This window comes from Megascapheus bottae, chromosome 31 (assembly GCF_031878675.1).
Source record: "Megascapheus bottae isolate mThoBot1 chromosome 31, mThoBot2.hap1, whole genome shotgun sequence".
Taxonomy (NCBI): Eukaryota; Metazoa; Chordata; class Mammalia; order Rodentia; family Geomyidae; genus Megascapheus; species Megascapheus bottae.
The window spans coordinates 9,615,931-9,643,696 of NC_143539.1; the positions used below are offsets into that span (position 1 = coordinate 9,615,931).

A 27,766-nucleotide genomic window follows, 5' to 3' on the forward strand; every position below is an offset into this window, starting at 1 on the left:
ACACGTCTTTAGGCTCATTTACAAACTGGACCAGAGCGAGATGAAGAGGGCACTGCCAGGGCCTGCGAGCACTGAATCAACATTTACAAAGGTGAGGTTGCCATGTCTAAAGGACAGCTCCTGACAGCTGTGTGAGAGAGCGTGTACCGCACACAGTGTTGAGACAGCCCATCAAACAAAATCCTACAAGCAAACTCAAGAGCAATACCTGTGTATAAACAACACACACCTACTCCAACACAACCCCAACCTGCCTCCAGCTCTAGGAAGACAACATTAGAAGAACATGCACCATTTTAGGAGTTTTGAAGGAAACAGCACACTTACCATCGGGTCAATCCAAACTGTATTCCCCAGGGCCAATACTACTTTGGCATCATGCAACTTTCCAACAATTTTATGATGAATGTACCTAGTAACCTGAAACAAAGCACTGAATGTTATCTGCAGCTTTAGCAAAATACCTCTTTCTAGGCAGGGCACCGGAGGCTCACGCCTGCAGTCCTCGCTAGTCAAGCAGCGAGGAGATGAAGATCACAGGGGAAGGCCAACCTGGCCTTCCAATCAACCAAGAGCTGGGCACAGCGACATGTTTCTGTCACCAGGCTGTGCAGGAGGTGAAGATCGGAGGATCATAGTTTCAGGTCAGATCGGGGGAAAATAAAGTTTCTAGAACTCCTCATCAGCAGAGAAGGCCGGGGCATGAGGCTCAATGCCTGAATCCCAGCAATGGTGCTGCTGCTGCTGTAGTCTAGGTGGCCAGGAGAAAAAAATGATACCCCACCTACAATAGGCAGCAGAGGCCTGCAGGAGTAGCTCAAGTAGCACAGTGCCTGCCATAGCAAGCAGGAAGCCCTGCGTTCAAATCCCAGCATGACCAAGTCCTCACACCCCTAAACCCGCCTGTGTTCTGCCTCTGCTGCCCGCTCTGTGCGCAGGCCGCTCCACCAGGAGGGCGGCGGGCGTCCTGGGCCTATCCCTCAGAAGGGTGGCACTGGGCTTGAGTCGCAGCTCCACTTCTGGTTTTTTTTCCTTTTTTTTTTGCCATTCCTGTGGCTTGAACTCAGGATCTAGGCACTGTCTCTGAGCTTTTGTTCTCAAGTCCTAGTGCTCTACCATCTTTTAGCCACTGTTCCATTCCAGCTTGTTGTGGTTAACTGGAGTTCGTCTCAGAAGAGGAATTTCCTTTCCTGGGTTGATCCTCAGACCTGGGCCTGGGCGCTGTCCCTGAGCTCTCCAGCTCAAGGCTAGTGCTCTACCCCTTGAGCCACAGCACCACTTCTAGTTTTCAAGTGGTTAATTGGGAGACATGAGTCGCATGGACTTCCGTGCCCAGGGCTGCCTTGGAACTGTGATCCTCAGATGTCAGCCTCCTGAGTAGCAAGGAGTACAGGCATGAAGAACAAGCACTGGTTTCGGGGAGGATTTTGACTGACAGCCCAAGGTAAGCCACATAATTCTGGTTTGGAAGCAGTGGGCTTGAATGAGGACAGCTGCAGAAAAGTGCAGGAACCTGCCCTTGGGCTCAGGCGCCTGTGGGGCTGGAGCCCTTGGCCCCAGAGTCTGAAGATGTCCCCAGGTGGATGAGGTACCCCATCTCCTCTGTCAACTTTCAACCTGCCTTCAAGGAATGTTTACTCCCTTGAAAGCCCACTGAATGAGCAAGAGTCCACCTCTACTCCCAAGGACATGGGGTTGTGGGGTCTGAACCCCCACTTAACTTTCAGGTAGTTCAAGCTATGTGGGAAACTGAGGCAGGAGGATCATGTGAGGCCAGGAAGTTAACAGTCTGACCACACAGGCGGAAACCTGTTACACATGGCATATAAAGGAAGCTGAACTGGGCACCAGTTGCTCTCATCTAGGTTCTAGCTACTCAGTAGATCTAAGGATTGTGGTTCAAAGCCAGCCCAGGCATGGAAAATCCATGAGACCTTGATCTCCAATAACCCACCACAAAACCGAAGTGGCACTGTGGCTCAAGCGATGGAGTGCTAGCCTTGATCTGAAAAGCTCAGGGACTGCGCCCAGGCCCAGAGTTCCAGCCTCACGACAAAGTTTGGAGGATCCTCATTTGTGTGCATTCAAGGTTCACCATGTCCTTCCAAGCCACAGGGGAGGGAAGGGAAACTGGTCACCTTTGGATTCCATTCCATCTCACTGTCCGCAGGCTTCACGCGGCACACAATGAACTCGACAGCCTGTGGGGGCAGCGTGTGGAAGGTTTCGGGGAGAAGCAGGAGCTGGTCCTTTGTTACCAGCCCTGTCCTGCCTTCATCCAGGAAGGTCACGAGCACGCTCTCCAGACCCCCGGCCTCTTCTTTCTGGCTTGTCTCCAGCACCTGAACTCTGGAGAACAGCAGCATCATTAACAAGCAGAAGTTCCAACCTACCCAGCTCATGGAAAACAAAAACGCTGCTACATTGCATGGGTGTGCTCTGAGCTGTGTGTAATGAAACATATGATGGCCCGGGAAGACTCTGGTTTTGAATGGAGCAAATCCCTTCATCAGAAAACCAATACAAATGAACACAGCGAAGGTTTGACACTTCAGACTTGAGGTTGGCACATTGCCTGCCAGAGATCCCTTCCCTGGCACCTGCCACAGCCTGTGCTTGCCTATAAAATGAGAATAATGCCCATCTGACTGGAACTTGACAGAAACTGGACCAGGCGGGGGGTGGTGGCTCGGTGGATGTCTGGGGTTCTGGGGTTCTGTGCTAGAAGCTGGTGGAGGGTCAGGCACATCTGTGAACCAGGCCTCACCACCCATCAACGGGCAGTGGTGAGAATAAGTGTTCCACACAGCTTACATTGTCTCATGCAACACAGATCAATAGTACTTTACCTGTGAAAAAGTGTCTTTTCTTCCAATCCATACAATCCCAGATTCTCCACCTTTTCAACAGCTACTTTATTACCAGAATCCTTAAAATACTCATTCAGTTCTGCCTTCAGAGTGGCATAAAGATCCACATGTTTCTCAATGATACGACCAAAGTAGTTTGTGGCATTTGAAATGTAAGAAGGTATTATCTGAAACAGTAGAAACGTTTAAAGCGCACATGGGCAGACTTCTTCTGACCTAAGAACTCAAATGCGTGCAGACAGATTTACCATTAACCACAAAGGCCAGATGCCCTAACAAAACAAACCTTTTCCACATTCAGAAATTCCAGCCTTGCTGGGCACCACTAGCTCATGTCTGTAATCCTAACTACACAGGAGACTGAGATCTGGGCAGCCAGCCCAAATAGGAAAATCTGTGAGACCATCTCCAATATTATCACCAAAAAAGCTGGAAATGCCAGTGTGGCTCAAGTAGAAAAAAAAAACCAAAAACCTCAGGGAAAGCACCCAGGCTTGAAGTTCAAGCCCTAGAGTGCCCCCCCCCTAAAAAAAAGGATTTGAAAGAAATGACAGTAACAATTGACCAATGATACCTGAATCTCAAGAATTTCTTTTCCTCATGGGAATAATAATCATGAATGTTTCAAAAGTTTTCATATAATCACTATATTAATTTTTTTTCTTTTTTTGGTCTGTCGTGGTGTTGGAACTCTGGGCCTGGGCACTATCCCTGAGCTCATTACCCCAAGGCTAGCAGTGCTCTATTGCTTTGAGCCACAGTGCCACTTCCAGTTTTCTAGTGGATAATGGAAGAATCTCACCCACTTACGTGCCTGGGCTGGTTTTGGACCCCAATCCCCAGATCTCGGCCTCCTGAGTAGCAAGTTTCCTTTTGTTTTTGAATAGCACTACAGATTCAAGTCAGGCCCTGGTGCTTGGTAAGAGCACTCTACCACTGACTCACACTTACCATGCTACATTGTTGGTAACTGCCTCTAAGTGGAAGCAACTTTAAAATATATAATTGGAAAACAAAATCCTACATTGCCATCTATTTACGCAACTTGTTTTTGGTTTTATACATAAACTGGGGTTTTAAAATAGCGTAACCTCTAAGGGTCATTCCTATAATCAGGTATACCGATAGCAGTATGTTAATATTGGATACTAGAAGTTGTAATCATATTGTATTAATACTCTACTACTTGAAACAATTTGGTGAACCTGAGCACAGCCACATGTTGTAGTGAATACTTATAATTCTAACTATGCACGAGGCAGAGACCACAGGATTATAGTGTAAGACCATCCTGGGCAAAAACATTCATGAGGCACAATCTCAACTGATTGAAAAATAGTGGCTCACACCTGTCATCATAGCTCCTCGGGAGGCTGAGATTTGAGGATCACAGTTCAAAGCCATCCAAGACAAGAAAGTCCTTGAGACACTTATCTCCAATTAACCACCAGAAAACCGGAAGTGGAGCTATGGATCAAAGTGTGAGAGCACTGGCCTGGGGCCAAAGAGCAGAGCTAGCACCCAAGCCCTGACTTCAGGTCCCTGACTAACAAAAAATAAATGCTGAATGCGAGAGAGAAACTTGAAAGCAAAGGAAGGGATTATCCAAAATCAACTGTACTCATAACCTCCCTGTACATTAATAACAGAATTAGATTTAAAAATAAAACAGAGCAAAAAATAAAAAAAAACAGCATGCACTTGCAGGCCTGTCATTCCAGACATATACACAAAGTGCAAACAAGAAAACTGCTGTCCATGGACCGGGAGTTTGGCCTAGTGGTTAAAGTGCTTGCCTAGCATGCATGAAGACCCGGGTTCGATTCCTCGGTACCACATACATAGAAAAAAGCTGGAAGTGGTGCTGAGGCTCAAGTGGTAGAGCTCTAGCCTTGAGAAAGTCCAAGGACAGTGCTCAGGCCCTGAGCTCAAGCCCAGGACTGGCCAAAAAAAAAAAAAAAGAAAACTGCTGTCCAGTTTGGCCTGGGTAAACACGGGGGGGTCTCATCAAAAAGCAATGGAAGGGGCTGGGAGTCTGGCCCAGTGGTAGAGTATTTGCCTAGCATGCATGAAGCCCTGGGTTTGATTCCTTGGCACCACATACACAGAAAAAGCCAGAAGTGGAGCTGTGGGTCAAGTGGTAGAGCTCTAGCCTTGAGAAAGCACAAGGATAGTGCTCAGGCCCTGAGTTCAAGCCCCAGGACTGGCAAAAAAAAAAATAGCAATCAAAGCAAAGAGGCCTGGAGTTCAAGGCTCAAGCAGTAAAGCACCTCAGCCTAGCAAACATGGTCATGCGTTTAAACCTCCGCATCACCACCACCATAATGCAAAGAAGAAAACCTCTGGATAAAGAGTCTTAACAGAAGGTACCTGGATGTACCCATACGTTGGCAGAGCCTGGTCAGACACCTTCCTCGGCATATCCAGCTCTGGATTAACATGATGCCGATCAGGACAGATCCTCTTGTCTCTGAAAAACAGGACCAGGTTTCAAAACTAGAAACAAAACAAGTTATTCTGCAATTGAAATTAAGAGGTTTGGGCCAGGAGTTTGGCCTAGTGGTAGAGTGCTTGCCTGGCATGCACGAAGACCTGGGTTTGATTCCTTGGTACCACATACATAGAAAAAAGCCAGAAGTGGTTCTATGGCTCAAGTGGTAGAGCTCTAGCCTTGAGAAAGGCCAAGGACAATGCTCAATCCCCAAGTTCAAGCCTGAGGACTGGCCCCCCCAAAAAAGAGATTTACTCAAAGCACCTTAAATATTAAGTACCCACACAGTAATTAGCAAGTTATAAAGAGTGAAAAAGTATTCTACAATGTTCTTGTGTGTGTGGCAGTCCTAGGGCTTGAACTCAGGGTGTGAGAGCTATCCCTGAGCTTTTTTTGTGCTCAAGACTGACCCACTCATTTGAGCCACAGCTCCACTTCTGGCTTTTTCTGAGTTTATTAGAGATAAGAGTCTCACAGACTTTGTCTGTGCTGGCTTTGAATCACGATCCTCAGATCTCAGCCTCTTCAGTAGCTAGCTAGGATTACAGGAGTGAGCTACTGGCGTCCAGCTCCACAGACATTTTAAGATAGAAGACATGAATGCAAATCCTTCCAAAAAATAAACAACTGAGTGTCCATTTGTCACTAACACTAGAAACACTTAAGCTATCCTGTTCCCCCCACACACCCAGAGGACATGGAGCAGTTTGCATCCACTCACTGTTCCTAAACTCATGTCTCCTGTGTCAGTGAGTCTACCCATGGGAGAGGGCACATACTTCTACGGAATGATGTGGACTGTGAGTTTTCCAAGTGTCTTCAGACACAACAGCCTAGACTAGAAACAACTGTACAAGCCATCACCAGGTGAGCAGCTGTGTGCATTGTGACGTTTCCTTACAGGACCAAGCCATAAACTAAGGGAAAACCAGTGTGCCCAGTGGAGAGAGAGGGCACAGATGTAGACACAGAATACACACTGCAAGTCCACTTATACGGCAATCAACAATGAGCAACATGTAATGCATGGAATCCACCTCGATGTTGCCAAGGCTTGAACAGGGAAAGAAAAAGTGGATGGTAGTACAGTGTGGTACCGTCAGCCATGCAGAATTGTGTTATTTGAAGCAACATGGATGGAACTGGAGGACATCCCGTAATAAGAAATAATCCAGATGCAGTGAAAGTATTTCACTCTCTCCTATGGAAGTGAAAAGGTTTATCAGAGAGTAAGGTATGATTACTGGAGGCTAGGTGGGGTTTTGGGAAAGAGCATCCACCATGTGCCTATGGATACAGTATGCTGAGACCTGTTAACATATGCAGTTAATACATGAGGATTTGAACAATGGAAAAAGAAGAATGCTGGGCAGGGAGTTTGGCCTAGTAGTAGAGTGCTTGTCTAGCATGCACAAAGACCCAAGTTCAGTTCTTGAGTACCACATTCATAGTAAAAGCCGGAAGTGGTGCTGTGGCTCAAGTGGTAGAGCTCTAGTCTTGAGAAAGCCTAAAGCCAGGGCTCAGGCCCTAAGGCCCTAGAATGGCCAAAAAAAATCCACAAGTTGTCAGTTAATAGCTATGGCAGGGCTCATGGCTGATGTCTCAGGGGTGGGTACTTGGGGGCAGGCGTGAGTGTTACCATGCCATGAACTTTCCATCTGTCAATTTAAAGCACATATCCCCCCCTCAGTTTAGACACAACTCTGGCTTACTTGCAGAAGCCGAAGGCTTTCAGATGTCGACAGAGCGGTCTTCTGGCTTTTTTGTCCTCTTTGGCTTCCAAGACTCCTGCAGAAAACTCGTATAACTCGGACGGGATTTTGGCATCTGCTCGTTCCAAGTAGCGCAGGACACCCACTGCGTGGCTCGCGTTCCTCTCGGTCAGCAGCAGCACAGACTTGGTTTTTCTATCTCCATACTCTACAGGTGAGCCCTTACAATGGGGAGGAGGCAAGGGAAGGAAGCAAGAGATTATCCAGGGCAAACTCAGTCAAACAGGGGGCTCTCCACCTGTCACTCCTGAATTAAAAAGACAAAAAAAAATCAAACCTGTTGCGTTAAACTCTGAAAATGATCAGACATGCAATAAAGGCGTCCACCAAACACTTTGGGTGAGGAGGGGAAGCTGAAGTGCACCACGCACGTGGCGTCAGTGATGTCCAGGAGCGGGATGCAGTCGTCGGTGGAGGCTGGGGAAACGGATGGGCCTGCGTTACCCCGGGCTCCATGGAAAGAATCTAAAAGCCTCGCCCATTAAGCTACCTGTACTCCTGCAATTTTTCAGATGCACATCCCCCCCATTCCCCACTCCACCAAATTCCACAGCCCAGTGATTCCATTTCATAGAAAAGTGCCCCAGCTCTTTCTCTCTGAAGCCAGTTGTGGGGCCCGAACTCAGGGCCTGGGCTCTGTCCTTGAGCCTCTCTGTGCTCAAGGCTAGCTCTCTTACTATTTCAGCCACACTGCCACTTCTCCTTTTATGTGATATTGCGGAATTGAACTCAAGGCTTCATACATGCTACCACTAAGCCATATTTCCAGCCCCAAAGTGGCATCTCTTTAAGCTTGGAAAGGCCCTTTTCTATTTTAAACCTGTTGGCACTTTCTCCTCCATCTTCTTACCCAGTTTGCCACCTTAGACCCTCAGCAAAAACAAAACACTCTTTCCCTGAAACAAGTATGTAGCTACAATCTCAAATGGCAGCCCCTCCCCACAATGCCACTTCCCTCTCCCTTTGTGGGGCTACCCCTCTACATGTTAACCCTTCCACCATGCAGGTTCCTGCTCTAGAGTTCCACGTGAACCTAGCCCTATAACACTGCTTACAGCCCCATCCAGCGGCTACTCTGTGCCTATGCGATAGCCCGCCAGGTTACTGGTACTAAACTCCTTTTCCTTTGTATGTGACCATGTGCCTGAATAATTTCTGGGGGAAGCCTTTCAAAACCTAGGCTACGTATACACATATTTCTTTGTGTGGGTCATGGCGTTTGAACGCCAGGCCTGGGTGCTGTCCCAGCATTCGTGCTCAAGGCTAGTGCACTAAGACTTTGAGCCACAGCTCAACTTCTTGCTTTTTGGTGGTTCACAGGAGATGAGTCTCACGGATGTTTCTGCCCAGGCTGGCTTTGAACCACAATCTTCAGATGTCAGTCATCTAGATAGCTAGGATAACAAAGTGTGAGTCACCCACACCCACAGCCTAGGCTATGTATTTTTCATTTATTGTATATATTTGTCTTTATATCGTAACAGGAAGCTTAATTCTATACACATATAAATATAGAATGTACTCATGTGGGTTTTATCTAGAACAAGGTGGTACTGATACTACAACTTTGTTGGAAGAGAACACCTAGAATTACTTCACATGAGATTCAAACTAGAGGTTAATTCTGAAGTCATTATTTAAAAAAAAAAATCTGAGAGACAATGTGATACATAAATTCAGTCCCGATCAGTCCAGAGCTTAGACTTGGCTACTTGTAAGAAATCAAAACATTGGGCCGGGAGTTTGGCCTAGTGGTTAAAGTGCTTGCCGAGCATGCACGAAGACCGGGGTTCGATTCCTTGGTACCACATACATACAAAAAAAGCCGGAAGTGGTGCTGAGGATCAAGTGGTAGAGCTCTAGCCTTGAGAAAGTCCAAGGACAGTGCTCAGGCCCTGAGCTCAAGCCCAGGACTGGCAAAAAAAAAAAAAAAAAAAGAAATCAAAACATTTACTTACCTAATACAATGTGAGAGCCAGAACTCAACTTCTTCTTCCACTGTTCTAAGACACTTTTTAAGTTAAAAATAAGCTCTTTGTGCATTTTCAAGCAAAATATGGAGTTGCTTTCTACTACCTAAAGATGGTAACAAAAGAAGTCAGTCACTGCCATGCCTGTGGCCACCCGCCTGCCAGGAACACACCATATGAATGACATTACACTTCCTGGAAATCCGGTCTCAGTGACCAAGGAGCTCTCACGGATGAGCCATCTCACCAACTCAAATGGCCCAATTTTTTTTGTGTGGGTCATATGGCTTGAACTCGACCTGGGCACTGTCTTTGAGCTCTTAAGTTCAAGGCTACTGTTCTACCCCTGGGCATGGGCATTGTCCCTGGGCTCTTCAGCTCAAGGCTACTGCGCTATCCTTGAGCCAAGCCCCATTTCTCATTTTCTAGAGGTTAATTGGAGAGGAGTTTTGAGTCTTTTTGTGCCTGGGCTGGCTTTGAACCTTGATCCTCAGATCTCAGCCTCCTGAGTAGCCTGGACTATAGGCGTGAGCCACGATACCCGGCAAATGGCCCTATTTCTAAAAATCCATAATTTTTACCTACAAACTTGCTCAACTTGGAAACACTATTTTGCTAAATCTATTTCCATCTTGTTTCTGGGTGCAGTACTTGGGCTTGAACTCAGGGCCTGAATACTGTCAGATAAGCAAAAAAAACCTAAGGCTGACACTCTGCCACTTGAGCCATATCTCCACTTGAGCTCTTTTGCTGATTAACTGGAGGTAAGAGTCTCTTCCTGCCTGGCTGGCTTTGAAAATCCTCAGATCTAAGCCTCCTTAGTGGCTAGGATTATAGGCATAAGGTACTGGTACACACACGCATATGCGTGCACAGATTGGAAGGATACATCAGATCTGTGGAAGGGCAGCAGAGACCTTTTAGGTCTTTTCAGAAAAAAAAAGACAAGTACCACTGATGAGTTCATTTTATATTTGGCTTTGCTTCTGCACTTTAGCATGGATGTACAAAAATTAAACTGAGTCAATCAGTAACTCATATATTTGGGCTTTCTATGATAGTGACCTTTATGGCTATCTTCTTTTTTTTTTTTTTTTTTTTTTTGCCAGTCCTGGGCTTAAGCTCAGGGCCTGAGCACTGTCCTTGGATTTTTCTCAAGGCTAGAGCTCTACCACTTGAGCCTCAGCACCACTTCCGGCTTTTTCTAAATATGTGGTACCAAGGAATCAAACCCAGGTCTTCGTGCATGCGAGGCAAGCACTCTACCACTAGGCCAAACTCCCGGCCCCTATTGCTATCTTCTTATAGCATTTACAAGTTGGTATTTCTCCTGGGCATTTCAGTGACTCACAGCTGTAATCCTAGCTGAAATTCAGCTCATGATAGAAAATCTTTGTACTGGCTGGGAGTTTGGCCTAGTGGTAGAGTGCTTGCCTAGCATGCATGAAGACCTGGGTTCAATTCCTCGGTCCCACATACATAGAAACAAGCCAGAAATGGTGCTGTGGCTCAAGTGGTAGAGCTCTAGCTTTGAGAAAACCCAAGGATAGTGCTCGAGCCCAAGCCTGGCAAACAAAAACAGAAAATCTTTGTACTTAACCAGCTAAAACCCTGACTACATGGCTCAAACCACAGTTGGATTCACAATGCTACTTTTGGGAAAAAAATTTGTAAGTCCAGAATAGCACAAGGAGCTGCGTTTAAGCCCGGGTCAAGCCTCCCCTGCCCCCACTCCACACTACAGACACTAACACAGACATACATTTCTTCATCAATTAGATGCTTTCAGGTTCCATCTAGCAGTCTCCTCTGTGGCAGGCAGCCGGTTTCTACTGAAAGGCGTGGCCCACCTATGTGGCTCCTTTGGTACTAGGCGTCTCTACAGTCTACCTCCTTTCCCACCAGATGGCAAACTTGAGAGGCCGTATCCATGCCACAATTAGCTATCCCCAAGACACTGACTGCCTGAGATCCAGCCACTCGTGAGGACGTTTTACCACGGAGCTGGGCTCACCTTACATACTATTTCTGTTTCAGCTATGGAGCAGGTGAAGATCAAGGTCTTCTGGGCCTGACTTGGCATAAAATCAAGAACTTGGAGTAAAGTCGAGGTTTTCTCACATTCCAGACAAAGATGGACTACCTGGGCAACAGAATCAGAAGACGACTTTTTTTTTTAAAGACATTAACAGAAACAGGTATATATTACAGTTAGTATGGGAAAAGCCTTTTACAAATGGCCTTACATTCAAGCTTTCTCCCAAGAAAATGGCTATCACAACAAACTGTAAACATAGTTGTTTTTTTTTTATATATAGTAACAAGAGCAATACAAATGAACTAAAAGAAAGCACTGGCTTCTCTAACTACTGGAATACAGTTGTGTTTATGATATATAAAACAATTTAAGACAAATTACACAACGGGAATGTTTTAAGTTTAAAATTAGTCCTTAGATTTTCGTCACCTGAAAAGGCCATCAAAGAGTAATGTTTCATCAAAGGGAAAAACAATGAACTTTTTCCACATCAAAACAGGAAGTTTGGTCACAGCTTTGTGCATAGTTTCAGCCACTGGAGCCGTCTGTTACAGCTCACTCACCTTCTCTTTCTCCCAAGGGTGTCTGCTCGTTACATCACATTCTACACAATCAACAAAAGCTTACACTTCCTACCTTTTCCCACACAGACCAACATGTACAGTCATACCTACACCGACATGCATGCAAACACATGTCCACGCATCCGCACGCAACATACCCCTCACTCACTGCAGCCAAGAGGACTTCAGCACCCCTGATGTGAAGGACACATTTTATTTCAGATTGGCAAACACCCTGAGCCGATTATGGTGCTAAACACTAACAGGGAGATTTTGGAATGTACCAAGTGTTCCAATGTTTTCTACCTAAGCCATAATCAAAATTCATTGCGTAGCGAAAGACTGCCATAGGAGGTGACAGCTACGTGACACAGGTGGCTGCCTGGGCTCGCCGCCCACCCCAATCACCTGCTGGACACTGCCGTAGAGCGCAGCCTCCTCGGGGGCTGTGATGACGATGTAGGGGTCGTTGAGGAACTCCTGGACCAGGTGCTCCACGTGTCGGCTCCAGTGAACGCCCACCGCGATGACCTGGTGGGGTGCAGACTCCCGTTCGTCTACCTCCACGTTTTTTTTGAAGTTATCTAATATAGCAAATGTCTAAAAAAGTTAGTATAATTAGTATCATTTTTGTTTAGGAAAGAAATTAGTTTGACACAATGTAAGATGTAGACTTTTGTATCTTTCATCTTCAAAGTTGGGAAAAACCTTTCCAAAAAATAAAAGGAAAAAAAATGAGAATGGATGAAATGTTTGCGGTAAACATAAAACTCCACTCTCAGCAGAATTAAACCACAAACAACATCCTCGTGATTATGCGTAATTACGTGTAAGGCATTCAACAACAGATTAACATGTTCACAGTGAAAACTCGAAAACTACCAGGTGCAATAGTAATGACACCTGTAATTCCAGCTACTCAGGAATAAAATAGAGGTGGGAGGAATCATCGTTTCGAGGCCAGCTCAGACAAGAAGTGCACATTTTTAGCTCCAGGTTGGCAGGGGCATTGAGGGTACTGCAGCTTGGTAGATCATCTGCCCAGCAAGCGTGAGGTTCTGAATTCAATCTCAGTTACCTCCAAAGATAAAAGTGGCACACAGAATATGTTATTTGTGGTATTAACTTTGTGTATCAACAGACACAATTTTTTAAAGACTCCAAAATAATGAGTAAATATCACCTGAGTGATCAAGGTGTAAGTTGCTGTTGGGAGTTTTCCAGAGCTGGGAGTGGTGCCTCACCCCTGTAATCCCAGCTACTCGGGAGGCTGAGGTCTGAGGATCACGGTTCAAAGGTGGGGCACTGAAGTCTGTGAGACGCTGGTCTCCAATTAACCACCAGAATACCAGAAGTGGCGCTGTGGCTCAAGTGGTAGAGTGCTACCCTTGAGGTATAGAGCTCAGGGAGACCCAGAGTTCAAGTCCCATGACCAGAACCTGACTCTTGCTCATTGGAGGCATGATTCAGTGGGTAAAGCCTAAGCCAATCTGTTTCCCAAAATTTTGAAAATGATGGCTTTCATTATGAGGAAAAAAATATTTTAGCAACTTCCCCTAGAAACAAATTTTTAGCTCTTCCAAAATGTTAAAGCCAGGCATGGAGGCTCAGGCCTGTAATCCTAGCTACTCAGGAGGCTGAGATCTGAGGATCAAGGTTCAAATCCAGCCCAGGCACTAACGACATGAGACTCGTCTCCAGTTAACCACTAGAAAACCAGAAATGGTGCTGTCGCCTTAAGCTGAAGAGTTCAGGGACAATACCCAGGCCCAGGGGTAGGATAGTAGCCCTGAGCTAAAGAAAGTGCTCAGGGACAGTGCCCAGGCCCAGAGTTCAAGCCTCATGACCCAAAGGGGGGCAGGGAAAATGTTAACACTGGGGAGGAAATTTCTAGATGACACGAGTTAAAAGAAGTCGGTACATCACCCAGCTCGCTTCCCAGCCGCACACTCTTCCCCACCCCACTCACACACCGCGTGGGGACATTACACTCACTTGCTCATTGGCCTCAGAGAATAACACTTCCACTTCATCCAGAACCAGGTGACACAGTCTGAGAAACAGCAGGCTCTGGTATGTGAGCAGTCTCAGGAGGCTGTGCGGCGTGGTGACAATTACATCACCTGCATTTTAAAAGGAGACCACTGGGCACTCTAGATAGATCATCCACACGTCTCCCCGGTGTGCCCCTGCCCACCATGGCCCCCACACACCGGGACCCCCCTCCGGAGAGGCAGAGGGCTTCAGCAAGCACCAGGGATGGGTGGGTACCACTACTGTCCTAACTGGTGCCGAGGCCTGGCCAGGTCACCTTCTGAGGGGAGAAGCCGACAGCTTGGAAAGGACGCTTACACCCCCGCGGCAGCCTCATGTTCTTGGCTTCGTCTTTGTGAAGGCCGATCGTCAGTAAGACGGGATGAAGGGGCCTGGAGGACATGTTGTAGTCTCCCAACAACTCAAAAATGAACTGGGCCTTCCTCCACCTGGGGCACACGACGACCGCGAGAGGCTGCAGAGACAACCACGCTCCAAGCCCTCAGACGGCAGCCAGGAAGCCCGCAGTGCACCCCCATCCACGTCACACACGCTAAAATGGCATTCACACACACTTTGGACACACTGACATTTTCCTGAGGTTGAAACTAAATGTAATTCACGTCGTTTTTAAACACTTATACAAGGTACGGCCTGCTGCGTCACGGAGGTGAAGTCTGCTGCTCAGGGTGCACAGCTAAAACATACTGGCAACCGGATACGAGGCTGGGAAATATGACTGCAGACTTCCGGCTCCCCAGCACGAGGCCATCCGAAGGTAACACATTCCTTCCCGATCCTGCCCCCTCCTGAAGGCAAGCTGGTCTCCTCCCTCCAGGGAGATACAGGAGGGCAAGAGTGTCCTTCCTCACAGCTGGAAGGCAGGCTGACCAAGGAGAAAGCAGAGACAGCGCCCAACAGCACTGCTTTCTGCCCCCAGCCACGATCTACCACTTGAGCCACACCACCACTTCAGGCTTTTTCTGTGTATGTGGTACAGAGGAACTGAACCCATTTCATGATGCATGCTAGACAAGCATTCTACCACTAAGCCACACATTCTGCTTTCCTGTGCATGAGGAGAACCATGCGAGGCCTAAACCTACCTTATTTAACAATGGTTAAATGAATTCATTTATAAACCCTTTAACTTCACCTCCAAAACCAAGTGCCTGGGGAAGGACCCAGAGACAAGGAGGCCAGCTTCTGTCTTGGTAGAATGGAAACCAAGCCGAGTGTGAACTTCACGGTTACCAAATGGCAGTATACAGGGAAAACACTTCAGATATTCTTGGATGGGAAAGAAAACTGTCTTGGACTTACCCCGTTCCTACTTGGTAAAGATTTATAGCAGCCCCCCATTTGCAAAATCGTTAGCAAGGGTGGGAGGTACAACAGAGGGTCGTTTCCAGAGTGAGAAATGACCACCACGTCACAGCCTCGTGCAATGGGAGGCCAAGAGTAAGACTCGGTGGGGCTAGGTCCTGGAAACTTCTTCCTTTGAAGAACCTATCAAAAATAATGACAACAACAAAATCAACCCCAAATCAACACATAGCAGGGAAGGCAAGCTGGTGTCACCGCATGGTGTACCTGGCATCATCTTCATGGTACCAAACTCCTAGCATAATCCTTTGCTCTCCTGGCCCCCAAGTAAAAGGTCCAGTAGGCACCCCATCCACGCGCGTTTCATCACAGACATGGCCTTTCACCTCACTCTCTGACCACCTGCCAGGCTATCAGTCTCACTCGGAAACAGCCGTCTTAGAAGCATGTTTTTGGGGGCTGGGAATATAGGTTAGTGGTAGAGTGCTTGTCTAGCACGTATGAAGCCCTGAGTTCAATTCCTCAGTACCACATAAACAGAAGCCAGAAGTGGTTCTGTGGCTCCAGTGGCAGAGTGCTACCCTTGAGCAAAAGCAGCTCAGGGACAGTGCCCAGGTTAGGAGTTCAAGCCCCACAACCACCAACACCAACAAAAGACTTGTGCTCTACCACTTTACTCTTCAGCTCTAATTCCATTCTTTGCTGGTCAATTGAAGAGCCTAACAGACTTTTCTGCCCAAGCTGGCTTCAAACTGTGATATTCAACTCTCAGCCACTTGAGTAGCTAACATGCACAGCACGAGCCACAGATACCTGGTTAAGTTCTACTGGTAAGGGTATTTGATGAATTTACCAAGTCAAACCACATATCTATGAAATGGTTTCTGAAAATGGCTAAAAATATTACAGTTGTTCTGGCAACTTGCTTTTTCCAAGCCCCTTTCAAAATGCAAATTTTGAAATTGTAGAATACAATCTTAAAACTACTAAAACCATTGGGTGCCAGTGCTCATGCCTGTGATCCTAGCTACTCAGGAAGCCAAGATCTAAGGATCGCAGTTCAGAGCCAGTCCTGGCAATAAAGTCCCTGAGACTCTTTTCTCTCATTAAAACACCAAAAAGCTGGAAGTGGAGGTGTGACTCAAGTGGTAAAAATGCCAGCCTTGAGCAGAAAAAGGAACTTCACCCAGGTCTTGAGTTCAAGCTCTACTACCAGTGCAAAACACACAGCAGTCTATGGGCCTTGAAATGCGGCTCAGTAGTGCAGTACTTGTATAGTTAACACGCCGGGGGAAAAATGAACAAAACCACCACCACCACTCTCCGTGTTAGGAAAAGTTAGACATGTTTTCCTGGTTGAATTTAGGTGCACTTTTACCTTTTTCAGGTCTGAAGTCAGTGGTGATTTGTCAATGGTCAGGCAGGGCTCAATCTTGTTTTGGAGAACCACAGGATGCTGCGTGCCCAAAGTCAACTTCTGCAACTAAACAACACACGTTAGATGACCAGGACCTACCCTGAGACAGCAGCAGAGGATTAAGAACTTTACAGATTGCATGTACAAAATCCCAGGTAGGTATGTGCCCCCAAAATGAAAGGAAGATCATCTTATTACTCAATGAAGAAAAGTACAGGCAGGCTGGGAATGAAGCCTATAAGCAGTGAGCTTAATTAGCATGTGCCCTAGGCGTCCGTCCCCACTAAGCCAAGAAGAACAAACAAGCAATTTGAAGCAGGTACTGGTGGCTCATACATGTGAACCTGGCTTCTTGGGAAGCTGAGATCCAGGCATGGCAATTCAAAGCCAGCCTAGGCAGGAAAGTGAGTGAGACTCATCTCCAATTAACCTCCAAAAAGCTACATGTGGAGGTATGGCTCAAGTGGTAGAGCACCAGCCTTGAGCAAAAAGCTCAAGGACAGCACCTATACCCTAAGTTCAAGCCCCAGGACCAGCAGGTATATACAATACATAAATACATAAATGCTTTGTGCGCAGCAGGAATTCTCTAGATGTCTGTCAATTCTCTAGAACTTTGTCAGGCAAAGTTCCCATCAGTTTCTCCTGTAATCCATAATCTTAAGTCTGGAAGGAGGAAGAGGAAGATTTTCAAAGCCAAGTTTTCTCTTGGATGTAACTGTTTAGGGTTTGTACTAAATACCTGCTGCAGGTCAGAGGTTCCATCAGCTCTCAAAGGATCAGGATTTAAAAACTGCAATAACCTGTAAAATAGTGTTTTGAAAAAGTTTCCTCAAATGAACTGTCATTTGACTTCTTTCTTGGCAGAGGTAAACAGACAACAGACCCCAAGGCAGAGGCAGCAAAGGACTGCGTGTTGTGTGGCCTCGCTAAGACACTACACAGGCCATCCATTCCGCCATGCCAGCTTCTTGCCACTAATGCAGTCTCTAGCCCTGGGCCTGAATCTGGGTCAAACAACTCTACTATTCTTACCTGTGCAGAAAAGCAGACAGCGAGTCTAAGAGCCACTGGTGTACTCCATTGGCTGTATTTTACAGATTAAAAAGCCAAGACCAAGCTGGGCACCAGTGGCTCACATCTATTATCCTAGCTACTCAAGAGGCTGAGATCTGAGAATCATGGTTCAAAGCCAACCTAGTCACTTGAACCTTTGTGTGGGCCAGCGTATACCTGAGGGACAGTGACAAAACTGTCTCTGCCCCTGGTTATCCACAGCAGCTCTCAGGGGATGGGGCAGATTCTTTGGGGCAATCTGCCACGTGTAGGCCTTTTTCTCCCAATGCAGACCTCAAACACTCCCCACCACCCAAGGATCTAGGATTCCAAAGGAGAAAGTGACATTTCATCTGGAATGGAGAAGACTAGATTTCTGAGCTCTATAGGGGCATAAATTGAGCAGGCCACAGGAACTCACAGACTGAGCTATGTACCAAGAAAGAAGATACAGACCCCCAACAGAGGCAGCGAAGGAAAAGGGGCTGGTGTTGGCCTTCTAAGCCAGGACAGGATTCTTGCCAACAAACTACCATTCCTGTGCTCCTCCTGGTAATTGTGATGGCAGTGTGAAGTTCTATGAAACCTACACACCCCCAACTGACCATACTTGAGAAAAATTGTCTTTTCTAGGCTGCTCTGACCAGACATAATAGACGCACTATAGCCAATTCCAGGATTACCTGCTCTGCTCACAAAGACCTACCATTGCCAGGTTACCCTCCCTGCCTGTTTTCTTAACCAACTGCATCAAATTTCCCTGGAATCCCCATCCACTGAAAGAACCAGCCATCCAACAATGTATTTACATCATAGCTTCTGAATAAAAGCCATTTTGAAGAGCAGGAGATAAAACAGAACTTTCGGAAAGAGAAGGTGAGATAAAATTTCATGTTGAACGTAGCACAAGTGGCATGAACCACGAATGAGGAAAGGCTTTCTGTTCTAAGGAGAACTGCCCGTCATCACAGGAAAACCTGCAGGCATTAGAGGGCCTCGAGCACAGAGAGAAGCTCATGGAGAGATTCCACTGGGTCACTGGCTAGACTGGGGCCTTAGTGTAGTCTCTTTGTGACCCACAGGCCAATTAGTAATGTGACAAAACCCAGTAGCCCCTACAGAGCAGCCTGGCGCATTGACTATACAATTCCTTGACCTGGTAAAGGATGGCATGATGTAAATAAACAAAAATCTCAAGAAGGGACAAAAATATTCTGTCGATTAAACAATTATAATATGAATTTATTACCATTGCTAATAAGCAGGACACAGACAAAACCACAAAGAAAGCAAATACCATCCCACAAAATAGCAGCCCTAAAACATCACATCAAATTATTCACTTTACCAAGAAGATAAAGAGGGGAGGAAAACTTTTTACATTAGAATAAAATATTAGGAAAAAAAAAAACACCCCAGAGAATGGAGAAGCCCAAAGGCACTTCTTGGATGGTTATTTTTCCGATGGGAACTCCAGTTTGAAACTATATACAGTTCCATTCAAATTAACTCAATTTAGGCCAAGAAAAAAATTCTTACTTCACACAGCCATTTTTCTCATCATAGTCTTTTTTTTCTGCCAATCTCTGTGGCTTCTCATTTGGCTTCTGACTTAGAGCACTGGAAAGCAAAACCATAAAGAAGTTAAGATTTGTGAACTCAATAAACAAAGCTGGGCGCGGTGGCTCATACCTGTAATCCTAAACTCAGGAGGCTGAGATCAGAGGATTGCAGTTCAAAGCCAGTGGCGGCAATAAAGAACCCAAGACTCTTATCTCTGATTAACTACTAAAAACTGGAAGTGGTGCTGTGGCTCAAGGGGTAGGGTGGTAGCCTTGAGCTGAAGAACTCGGGGGCAATGCAGAGGTCCATGTGTAGAGTGGTAGCCTTGAGCTGAAGAGATCAGGGAGAGCACCCAGACCCAGGGTTCAAGCTCCATGACCCACAAAAAATAAATAAAAAAAACTGGGCTTGGTGGTGCTTGCCTGTAATCCTAGCTACTTGGGAGGCTGACATCTGAGGATCTTTGTTCAAAGCCAGCCTGGGCACTAAAACTTCCGTGAGACTCTTATCTCCAATTAAGCACCAGAAAACCAGGAGTAGCACAGTGGCACAGGGGTAGGATGGAAGCCTTGAGCTGAGGAGCTCAGGGACAGCACCCAGGCCCCCAGAGTTCAAGTCCCATGACAAAAGATTTGTGAAATCATTTATTCCACTTCTGAAAACGTCTGTATTTTCTGGTGAAAACCTTCAGTCCCTTAGTTCATTGACCTCAGCAGTCTTCTCTAAGAACTTCAGAATGTTCGGGTTTGGCTCTGTGTGTATGAAATCAACGCTGGCCCAATCACAGCTGGGAGTCCACACAGGAAATAAAGCAGTGGGGAGAGAAGGCAAAACACATGGAATCCTGGAGTTTGAGCTTTTTCCTTACTTTTACCTATTGCTGTTAATCTGAAGGTGTCCTGAGGCTGAAGGCTTCCCCATTCCAACCTTCTAGAACACTATAACATCAGCCCCACATGCCCATGGGCTCCAGGATCTGTGTATTCAATCAAGCACACATTGGGAACATTTTAGAAAAACATATCCTGCCTGTGCTAGCAAAGGATAGGCTTTGTTCCTTGTCATGAGCTAAGCCATGCAGTATAACTATGTATGGAGCACATATGCTGTGCAAAGTACGTAAGTAATGTAGAGATGATAAAGTATATGAGCATGTGGAGCTCGAGCATGTGTAGATTTTTCTATCATCAGGGGTCCTGAGAACCCCAATACCATCATCCCACATGCACATATAGACAGATACCTAGGGCTGAGTATATAAAACCCAGTATACTCTAGACTCCAGTCACATCAGAAAATTTTCAGATTGTACCTTGTCGCAGGTATATCTGGATCAGCGTATATGGTGATGCCTCTCTTTGTAGGCCAGTCCACTGAAGATTCAACACCCTATGAACAAATTCAGAAAGAACGTGACTAAACAGGACACAGTCAGCTGGAATCAGGCTTGTGTGGCAGCAAATGCCTGTAATCCTAGCTACTCAGGAGGCTGAGATACAGAGGACTGCAGTTTAAAGCAAGCGCAGGGAAGTCCAAGTAACCAACAAAATGCCAGATCGGAGGTGTGGCATTAATTGTGAGCAGAAAAGCCAAGCAAGAATGTGAATGAAGTTCTGACTTCAGACCCCAATATCAGTGCATACAAAAAAAGTCTTCAAACCAATATCCAGTGGAAAGTAGTCTCATTATCATTCCAGAGATAATTCCCCTGCACACAGATAAGGACATCAAATTGAGAATGGTCAAACCAGCACTATTATCGATAAACATAACCAAAGCACAGATAGCTGGTACTGCAGATAATCAGTCTTGACTACATCTTGCAATTAAAAGAGCTGGTAGCCAAGCCAGAGGCCTGGAGTTTGGCCTATTAAGAGTGCTTGCCTAGCATGCACAAAGACCTGAGGTTTGATTCCTTGTCACCACACACATTAAAAAAAAAAAAAAAAAAAGCTAGAAGTGGTGCTGTGGTTCAAGTGGTAGAGCACTAGTCTTGAGACAGCCCAAGGACACAGGCCCTGAGTTCAAGCCCCAGGACTGGTTAAAACAACCCAGCATTCCAGAAATGCCGGTTTTTACACACTTGCTCAAAATGAGCATAAAAACTGAAGATTTTTGCTGTGTGTGTGTGTGTGTGTGTGTGTGTGTGTGTGTGTGTGTGTGTTTTGGGGCTTGAACTTTGGGCCTGGGCGATGTCTATGAGCTCTTCAGATCAAGGCTATGCCCTACCTCTAAGTCACAGCCCCACTACCCATTTTCTGGTGATTAATTTGGAGAATCTCACGTGCTTTAGTGCCAAGTGCCTGGGCTGGCTTTGAACTGCGATCCTCAGATCTCAGCCTCCTGAGTAGCTAGGATTACAGGTGGGAGCCACCGTACCTCTGCCTTAAGACCCGAGTTGTTTTTTGTTTTTTTTTTTTTTAAGACAAGGTCTACCTGTGGAATCTAGACTTTCAAGTCTTGATCTACCTGCCTCAGTGCAGTGAGGGTTTGTGTATGGGTGCCGAGTGCTGGGATTACAATTTGTGCCATAGTATATCCTATGGGCTATAACTATTCAATTGCATAGTCACCAAAAATGAAAAAAAAAAAAGACTGGCAACAGGAGAATTGAAGCTACTTTAAAAAAAGAAAGAAAAAGAAAAAAAAAGACTGGGGCCATGGCTCATGCCTGTAATCCTAGCTACTCAGGAGGCTGAGATATTAGGATCAAGGTTCAAAGCCAGCTCAGGCACAAAAGGACCTGAGACTCTGATCTCCAATCAACCTCTACAAAAAGGGAAGTGGGGCTTGGCTAAAGGGTAGGGGTAGCCTTGAGCTGAAGAGCTCAGGGACAGCACCCAGACCGAGTTCAAGCCCCATGATCCAGCAAAAAAAAAAAAAAAAAAAAAAAAAAAAAAAAAAAAAAGGCGGGGCATGGTTGTAATCCTAGCTACCAAGAGGCTGAGACCTGAGGACCACAGTTCATGGCCAGACTGGGTGCTAAAGTCCATGAGATTCTGATCTCCAATGAACCACTAGAAAACTGGAAGTGGCGCTATAGCTCAAGGAGTAGGGTGGTAGCCTTGAAGAGCTCAGGGACAGTGCCTAGGCCCACAGTCCAATCTCCATGACCCACCAAAAAAAAAAAATACAGAAGTGATGCTGTGGCTCCAAGTGGTAGAGCACCAGCCTTGAGAAGAAGATCTTTGGGACATCACCCGCCCAAGCCCCAGGTTTAATCCCAAGGACCAACAAAACACAAAACCAACCAAACAAGTAATCCAGAAATCTATCATTTTTCCATGAATATAACCATGTTAGCCCAGAATTTCTGAAATCAATTTTAGTTGTCAATAGAACGATGCCAAAACCAACGTAATGAGCATTAACAAAGTAGCGCTGGTGACCTCTCTCAGGGAGATGCTGTGATGCTTTGCTTCACAAGTCCTCTTAGGCAAGTGTCTCAATGGATCCCTGTCACATTGCATAGCTTGATCTGAGGAAAAACAAAACAAAACAATGGTAATGGCTTGAAAAATACAGATAGGAAAAACAAAAGGAGCAACAAAAACTATTATAAGGGAGATTGGCCTAGTCATACAGTGTTTGCCTAGCATACATGAAGACTCAGGTTCCATCTCTCAGTATACCACATATATAGGGGGAAAACATAAAAAGGTGAAGTGTTGCAGCTCTAGCCTTGAGAAATCCCAGCAATAGTACTCAGGCCCTGAATTCAAGCCCCAGGACTGGCAAAAATTAAGGAGTTAAAGCCTGAAGTTTTCAGAAAAGGAGGGAGTAAGTCATCCTTGAGGTTCCCGTGTTTCTGAAGAGCTGGGGGATCTGGTTCCAGTGACCAGGCTCCCCAAAGATGAACCTAGGAACTGCATAGAGAAGGAAAGATTAAAGGAACCCTGGGATGGCCAGTTTACATTCAAGACCAAAGCCCAGAGATGGCACAGACAAACCTCAGGTGGACCTCAAACCCACCCGAAGTCAGCACTTACCTGTCCTGGCCCAGTTCTGGTTCAATTCGGGTTCATTTTGTACACAGAACATAAAACACTCACCCGTGTATTTCAACTGGTGCCAACCTGCTTCTGTAATATTCCAGCCATTTTGGGGGGACCCTGAGCCCCCCAGCAATAGAGTCACTAGCACTCAGTGAACCAAGCTAGGAGTTAGTTTAATAGAAGCTCAGTGGCTACGCTCCAACTTCTGGCTATAGAGAACAGTCCCAACATTCAGTGGGGCTGAGCTTTTAAAGGTAACCACCACACTCTCGGGTGGCAGTCACCTTATGCCATCACCATGAGATATCCAGAGTCAAAAGCTACATAAGCATGAAATCACAGGCAGGTGGTCGAGCAGGATAAGCATTTTTACAAAACAATTTGGCAGTGAAGCCTGCCAGGTTATTAGTTTCAGTTGCGTCATGCCAGAGGGGGCAACGTCTCACAACCACCTGAGGTTGGGCACAGAGTGTGTCCCGCTCACCCACGAAGCCAAGGCCAGCACACACCGGCCTGTTTCAGCAGTACACAGAACACAAGATGCCCACCAGTCTGTTCCAACATGTGCCAACCCCGTGCAAGCCTGTTTCGGTTGGTCCATACTAGATGGGGCGACATCTCACCACCATCTCACCACCACCTGAGGTGGAGGTTTACAGCCATGTCCAGCTCACCCACAAACCCATCCAAGGCCAGCGCACACTGGCCTGTTCAACAGAACCCAAGATGCTCAACCAGTTTGTTTCAACTGGTGCACAGGACACAGACGCTCACCAGTCTGTTTCCACTGGTCCACTGGTACAAGACACTCGCCTCTGGAGGATTTTAGACAGACACCTGCTTAACGCTGACCACGGCAAGTATCTGGCCGAGAAAAGCTACCACCCTTCTCCAGGGCTGATTTTCTCTCACTGGCCACCCCCTCTGAAAGGTGGGGCTCACTTAACCTGGGCTTCCTGAACTCAGGGTTTGAGGCTTGAGCCTGGGATCTACCCGCGGCCTCCGTATGTAATACCCCAGCCATTTGGGGGAGGCCACGCCCCCAGCATAGAGCTACCAGCACTCAGTGAACCGAGCTAGGAGTCAGTTTAATAGCAGAGCAGAGGCTCCTCTCCACCTTCGAGCTGATGAAGAGCAGCCCCGACCTCCCGTGGGGCTGAGCTTTTAGAGGCAAACACCCCACGCACAGGTGGTAGTCACCTGATGATGTCACATGATGCCCATAATCAAGAACCACAAGGATGAAAGCACACACAGGTATCCTAACCACTCTCAGATGGTTGAGCAGCTTAAACATTTTTACAAAAACAAGAACAATTTGGCAGCTAAGCCTGGCAGGTTATTACACCTGTAATTGTAGCTACAGAGGAGGCTGAGATCTGATATAGCAGTTCAAATCCAGCCCAGGCAGAAAAGTCCCCACAGGACTTTTTTTCCAGTCCTGGGTCTTGAACTCAGAGCCTGGGCACTGTCCTTTGACACATTTTCCTCAAGGCTGCCATTTGAGCCACAGTACCACTTCCGGCTTTTTTTGGAGTATGTAGTACCGAGGAATTGAACCCAGGGCTTCATGCATGCTAGGCCAGCACACTACCACTAGGCTATGCTCCCTACCCCCCTACAGAACTCCAATTATCCAAAAACTGGGAAGTAGAGCTGTGACTCAAAGTGGTAAAATACTACCCTTCAGCAAAAGAGCTCAGGAATATAGACATAAAAACCTATGACTCTGTAGACATGTTTTATTTCATAAATTAATATGTTTCTATGACATACAAACCCTTAACCTAATCTGGATTAAGTTCTAAAAACTAAGTCCCGGTGATTGTATATAGAGATTCCCTTCTTGAACACTTGTTTGTTAAACTTGTCATTTGAAATATGATGTAAAAATCAATGTTAATAAATCCTTTAATAAAAAAATGTTTAAAAAAATAGACTTGTGAGAACTAGAGGTGTGACTCAAGTGATAGAGTTCTAGGTGTGAGCAAGAAAGCCCAACTAGGATACAAGGTCCTAAGCTGAAGTACCAATCTGTCAGAAAAGAAGAAAGAGCTAGTGGCTCATGCCTATAATCTTTGCTACTCAGGAGACAGATCTGTGAACAGAGGTTTGAAACCAACTGGAGCAGAAAAAGAGATTCTTATCTCAAATTCTTATCACCAAAAAGCCAGAAATGAAGCTGTAGCTCAAATGGTAGAGCATTATTCTTCAGCAAAACAGCTTGGGGACACTGCCCAGACCCTGAGTTCAAACCCCAGGACAATCACACAAAAGAAAAAAAGAAAGAGGGAGAGGAGAAAGAAAGAGTGAGAGAGAAAGAGAGAGAGAAGCAAGGAAGGAAAAAGAGAGGCAGGGAAAGAAAAAAGAGAGAGAGAGAAAGGAAAGAGAAAAAGGGAGGAAGGAAACAAGGAAGGAAGCAAGCAAGGAGGAAGCATGTGTATGGGTGTAAAATAACTACAAGGAAGTAAATCGAAGTGCTAATAATAGTTATGAAGAGGAAAACAAACAACAAAAAAAAAGAGCTCAGGGACCGTGGCCAGGCCCTGAGTTCAAGCCCACCCCTGAAGAGTATTATCAGTTTTATCTGCTCTTTACTGCTGACCAGGGACAACTACAAAATGGTGGTTAATTCTCACCCTTGGATGTGGGGAGCTGTGTGCTACAGAGTATAACAGTGCCAAAAAAAAATCTGAAAATGAGTTATTAACCAAAAAACCCCCCAAAACAACAACAAAATTCCAACAATAAGAGGACTGGTGGTACAGCTCAAGTAGGAGAGACATGAGCCATCAGCACCCAGCTAACACTTTTATTCTAAGACACAATCTTCCAAGGTGTCCAGGCTGGCTGCAAATGGGCCATCCTTCTTCCTCAAGCCCCCGGTGGGTAAGGTGGCAGGTGTGTGTCACTGGGCCTGGTTGACCAGTGCCATTCATGTCCTTTTTGTGTATGCTGGTACCAGGGCCACTCAGCTTTCTTATTCATACTACCATTTGAGCCACACCTCTAGACCAACCTTTTGCTAGTTAATGGGAGATGGTGGGAGATGGCAGTCTTAAGGATTTTTCCGCCTATTCTGGTTTCAAACCACAATCTTCCAGTCTTAGTTTCCTGAATAGGTAGGATTACAAATGTGAGCACCAACATCGGGCTACCTTCTTTACATTAGAGGCAAATATCTAAATATGAACTATAAGACCAACGTTCACTGTTAGCATAAATTGATTCCATTAAATTTTTTAAACACAGGGGAAAACGCTTCTAAATAATGTTTATAGGCCGGGAGATTGGCTTACTGGTAGAGTGCTTGCCTCACATGCACCTGGGTTCGATTCCTCAGTACCACATACATAGAAACAGGCCAGAAGTGGTGCTGAGGCTCAAGTGGTAGAGCTCTAGCCTTTAGAAAACCCAAGGACAGTGCTCAGGCCCTAAGTCCAAAACCAGTTCTGGCAAAATAATAAATAAATAAATAAATAATGTTTGTAATCTTTAGATGATTCTGTGGCTAGCTTGAGAGGTAAACTGTCCAAGCCCTAGATATGTATATGTGTGTATGCATACAGGCACACACACCTGCTCATACCACGCATACAGCATTATTTTTTGCTGCCAGTAAAATAAACCAAAGAAGTAGGACTCACCCAGTATCACAGAAGTTGGCCTTGGGTCCCCAGCAACATCCTTGCAACAGGGATGCTGGAGAGATTGCGATAGAAAATTGACACCATGTGAATCTGAAGAAGAAAAAGAAAGTCAACTCCAAAGTTAAGACATGAGAGAAAACAAAAACAACAATTGTAGTTGGTAAGTTTATTTCCTCTGCTTTAGCTATTAAGTGTACAGGAGGGAAGCTAAATCTGAAATAGGAAAGAATGATGCAAATTTCTTTCCACAGTCCCTGACTAACTTTTCTCATACTTGTTTGTTGTGTAATTTGTATCAAACCACTCTCATTAAAAACTGTAAAATTCTAAATATTCAAAATTATATTCTCTTAAAATATCTTTAAACTACAAATATTTGAGCTGCTTGAATACGTAACTAAACATTAAGAGGAAATTAAGAATATTTTTTTTGCCGGTCTTGGAGCTTGAACTCAGGGCTTAGGCACTGTTATTGGACTTTCTCAAGGCTATCCCTCTACCATTTGAGACATAGCATCACTTCTGGCTTTTTCTGAGTATGTGGTACTGAGTGATTCAACCCATGGAGGGCTTCGTGCATGCTTAGACAAGCACTTTACCACTAGGCCGTACTCCTGGCCTTAAAAGGGTTTTTTTCTTCCTGGCTTTATAAAGACAAACAGTAGCAGCTTCAGAATCTCAAAACTGGTCAGAGGCTTGGCATCTTTGAATCAAAGGGATCATTAAACACTATGTAGGTCTTCATGAGGAGAAAGTCTTGATAACTACTACCATCAATGTACCAAGGAGACATTTAGACAATGGAGGCCCACTCACTCTTCATTGCCTGGGAGTCTTTTCCTTGCCAAAGCATTGGCCACAGAGTAAGCGCTGGATTGGAAAGGGACGTAGACTTTATACTGAGTCTTGGTTTCTCCAAAGAATCATGCTTTTTATTCTGAATAGGTGACACGTAATAAGCAAAGTTCTTTGCCACCAGATCATCATTCACACAAACCTGGAAAATGTGAAATATTTCAAC

At 45.7% G+C, this 27,766-nt stretch overlaps 1 protein-coding gene across 1 annotated transcript in view; it reads right to left on the reverse strand.

Annotated features, from left to right (window-relative positions):
- The window catches only part of Tdrd12 (tudor domain containing 12), a 40,123-nt gene that overhangs the window by 4,903 nt on the left and 7,454 nt on the right, over window positions 1–27,766 (reverse strand). Inside the window, exons 7-25 of the mRNA XM_090323059.1 lie at window positions 27,562–27,742; window positions 26,743–26,835; window positions 22,490–22,578; window positions 20,413–20,489; window positions 19,077–19,157; window positions 17,224–17,284; window positions 16,443–16,547; window positions 15,062–15,247; window positions 14,057–14,213; window positions 13,700–13,827; window positions 12,113–12,304; window positions 11,118–11,246; window positions 9,092–9,209; window positions 7,411–7,550; window positions 7,074–7,294; window positions 5,241–5,340; window positions 2,850–3,037; window positions 2,139–2,349; window positions 328–420 (exon numbers count right to left, since the gene is read on the reverse strand). Of these exons, the coding sequence (XP_090179185.1) occupies window positions 328–420; window positions 2,139–2,349; window positions 2,850–3,037; window positions 5,241–5,340; window positions 7,074–7,294; window positions 7,411–7,550; window positions 9,092–9,209; window positions 11,118–11,246; window positions 12,113–12,304; window positions 13,700–13,827; window positions 14,057–14,213; window positions 15,062–15,247; window positions 16,443–16,547; window positions 17,224–17,284; window positions 19,077–19,157; window positions 20,413–20,489; window positions 22,490–22,578; window positions 26,743–26,835; window positions 27,562–27,742 (2,550 nt within the window). The remainder of the gene's footprint in view (window positions 1–327; window positions 421–2,138; window positions 2,350–2,849; window positions 3,038–5,240; window positions 5,341–7,073; window positions 7,295–7,410; window positions 7,551–9,091; window positions 9,210–11,117; window positions 11,247–12,112; window positions 12,305–13,699; window positions 13,828–14,056; window positions 14,214–15,061; window positions 15,248–16,442; window positions 16,548–17,223; window positions 17,285–19,076; window positions 19,158–20,412; window positions 20,490–22,489; window positions 22,579–26,742; window positions 26,836–27,561; window positions 27,743–27,766) is intronic.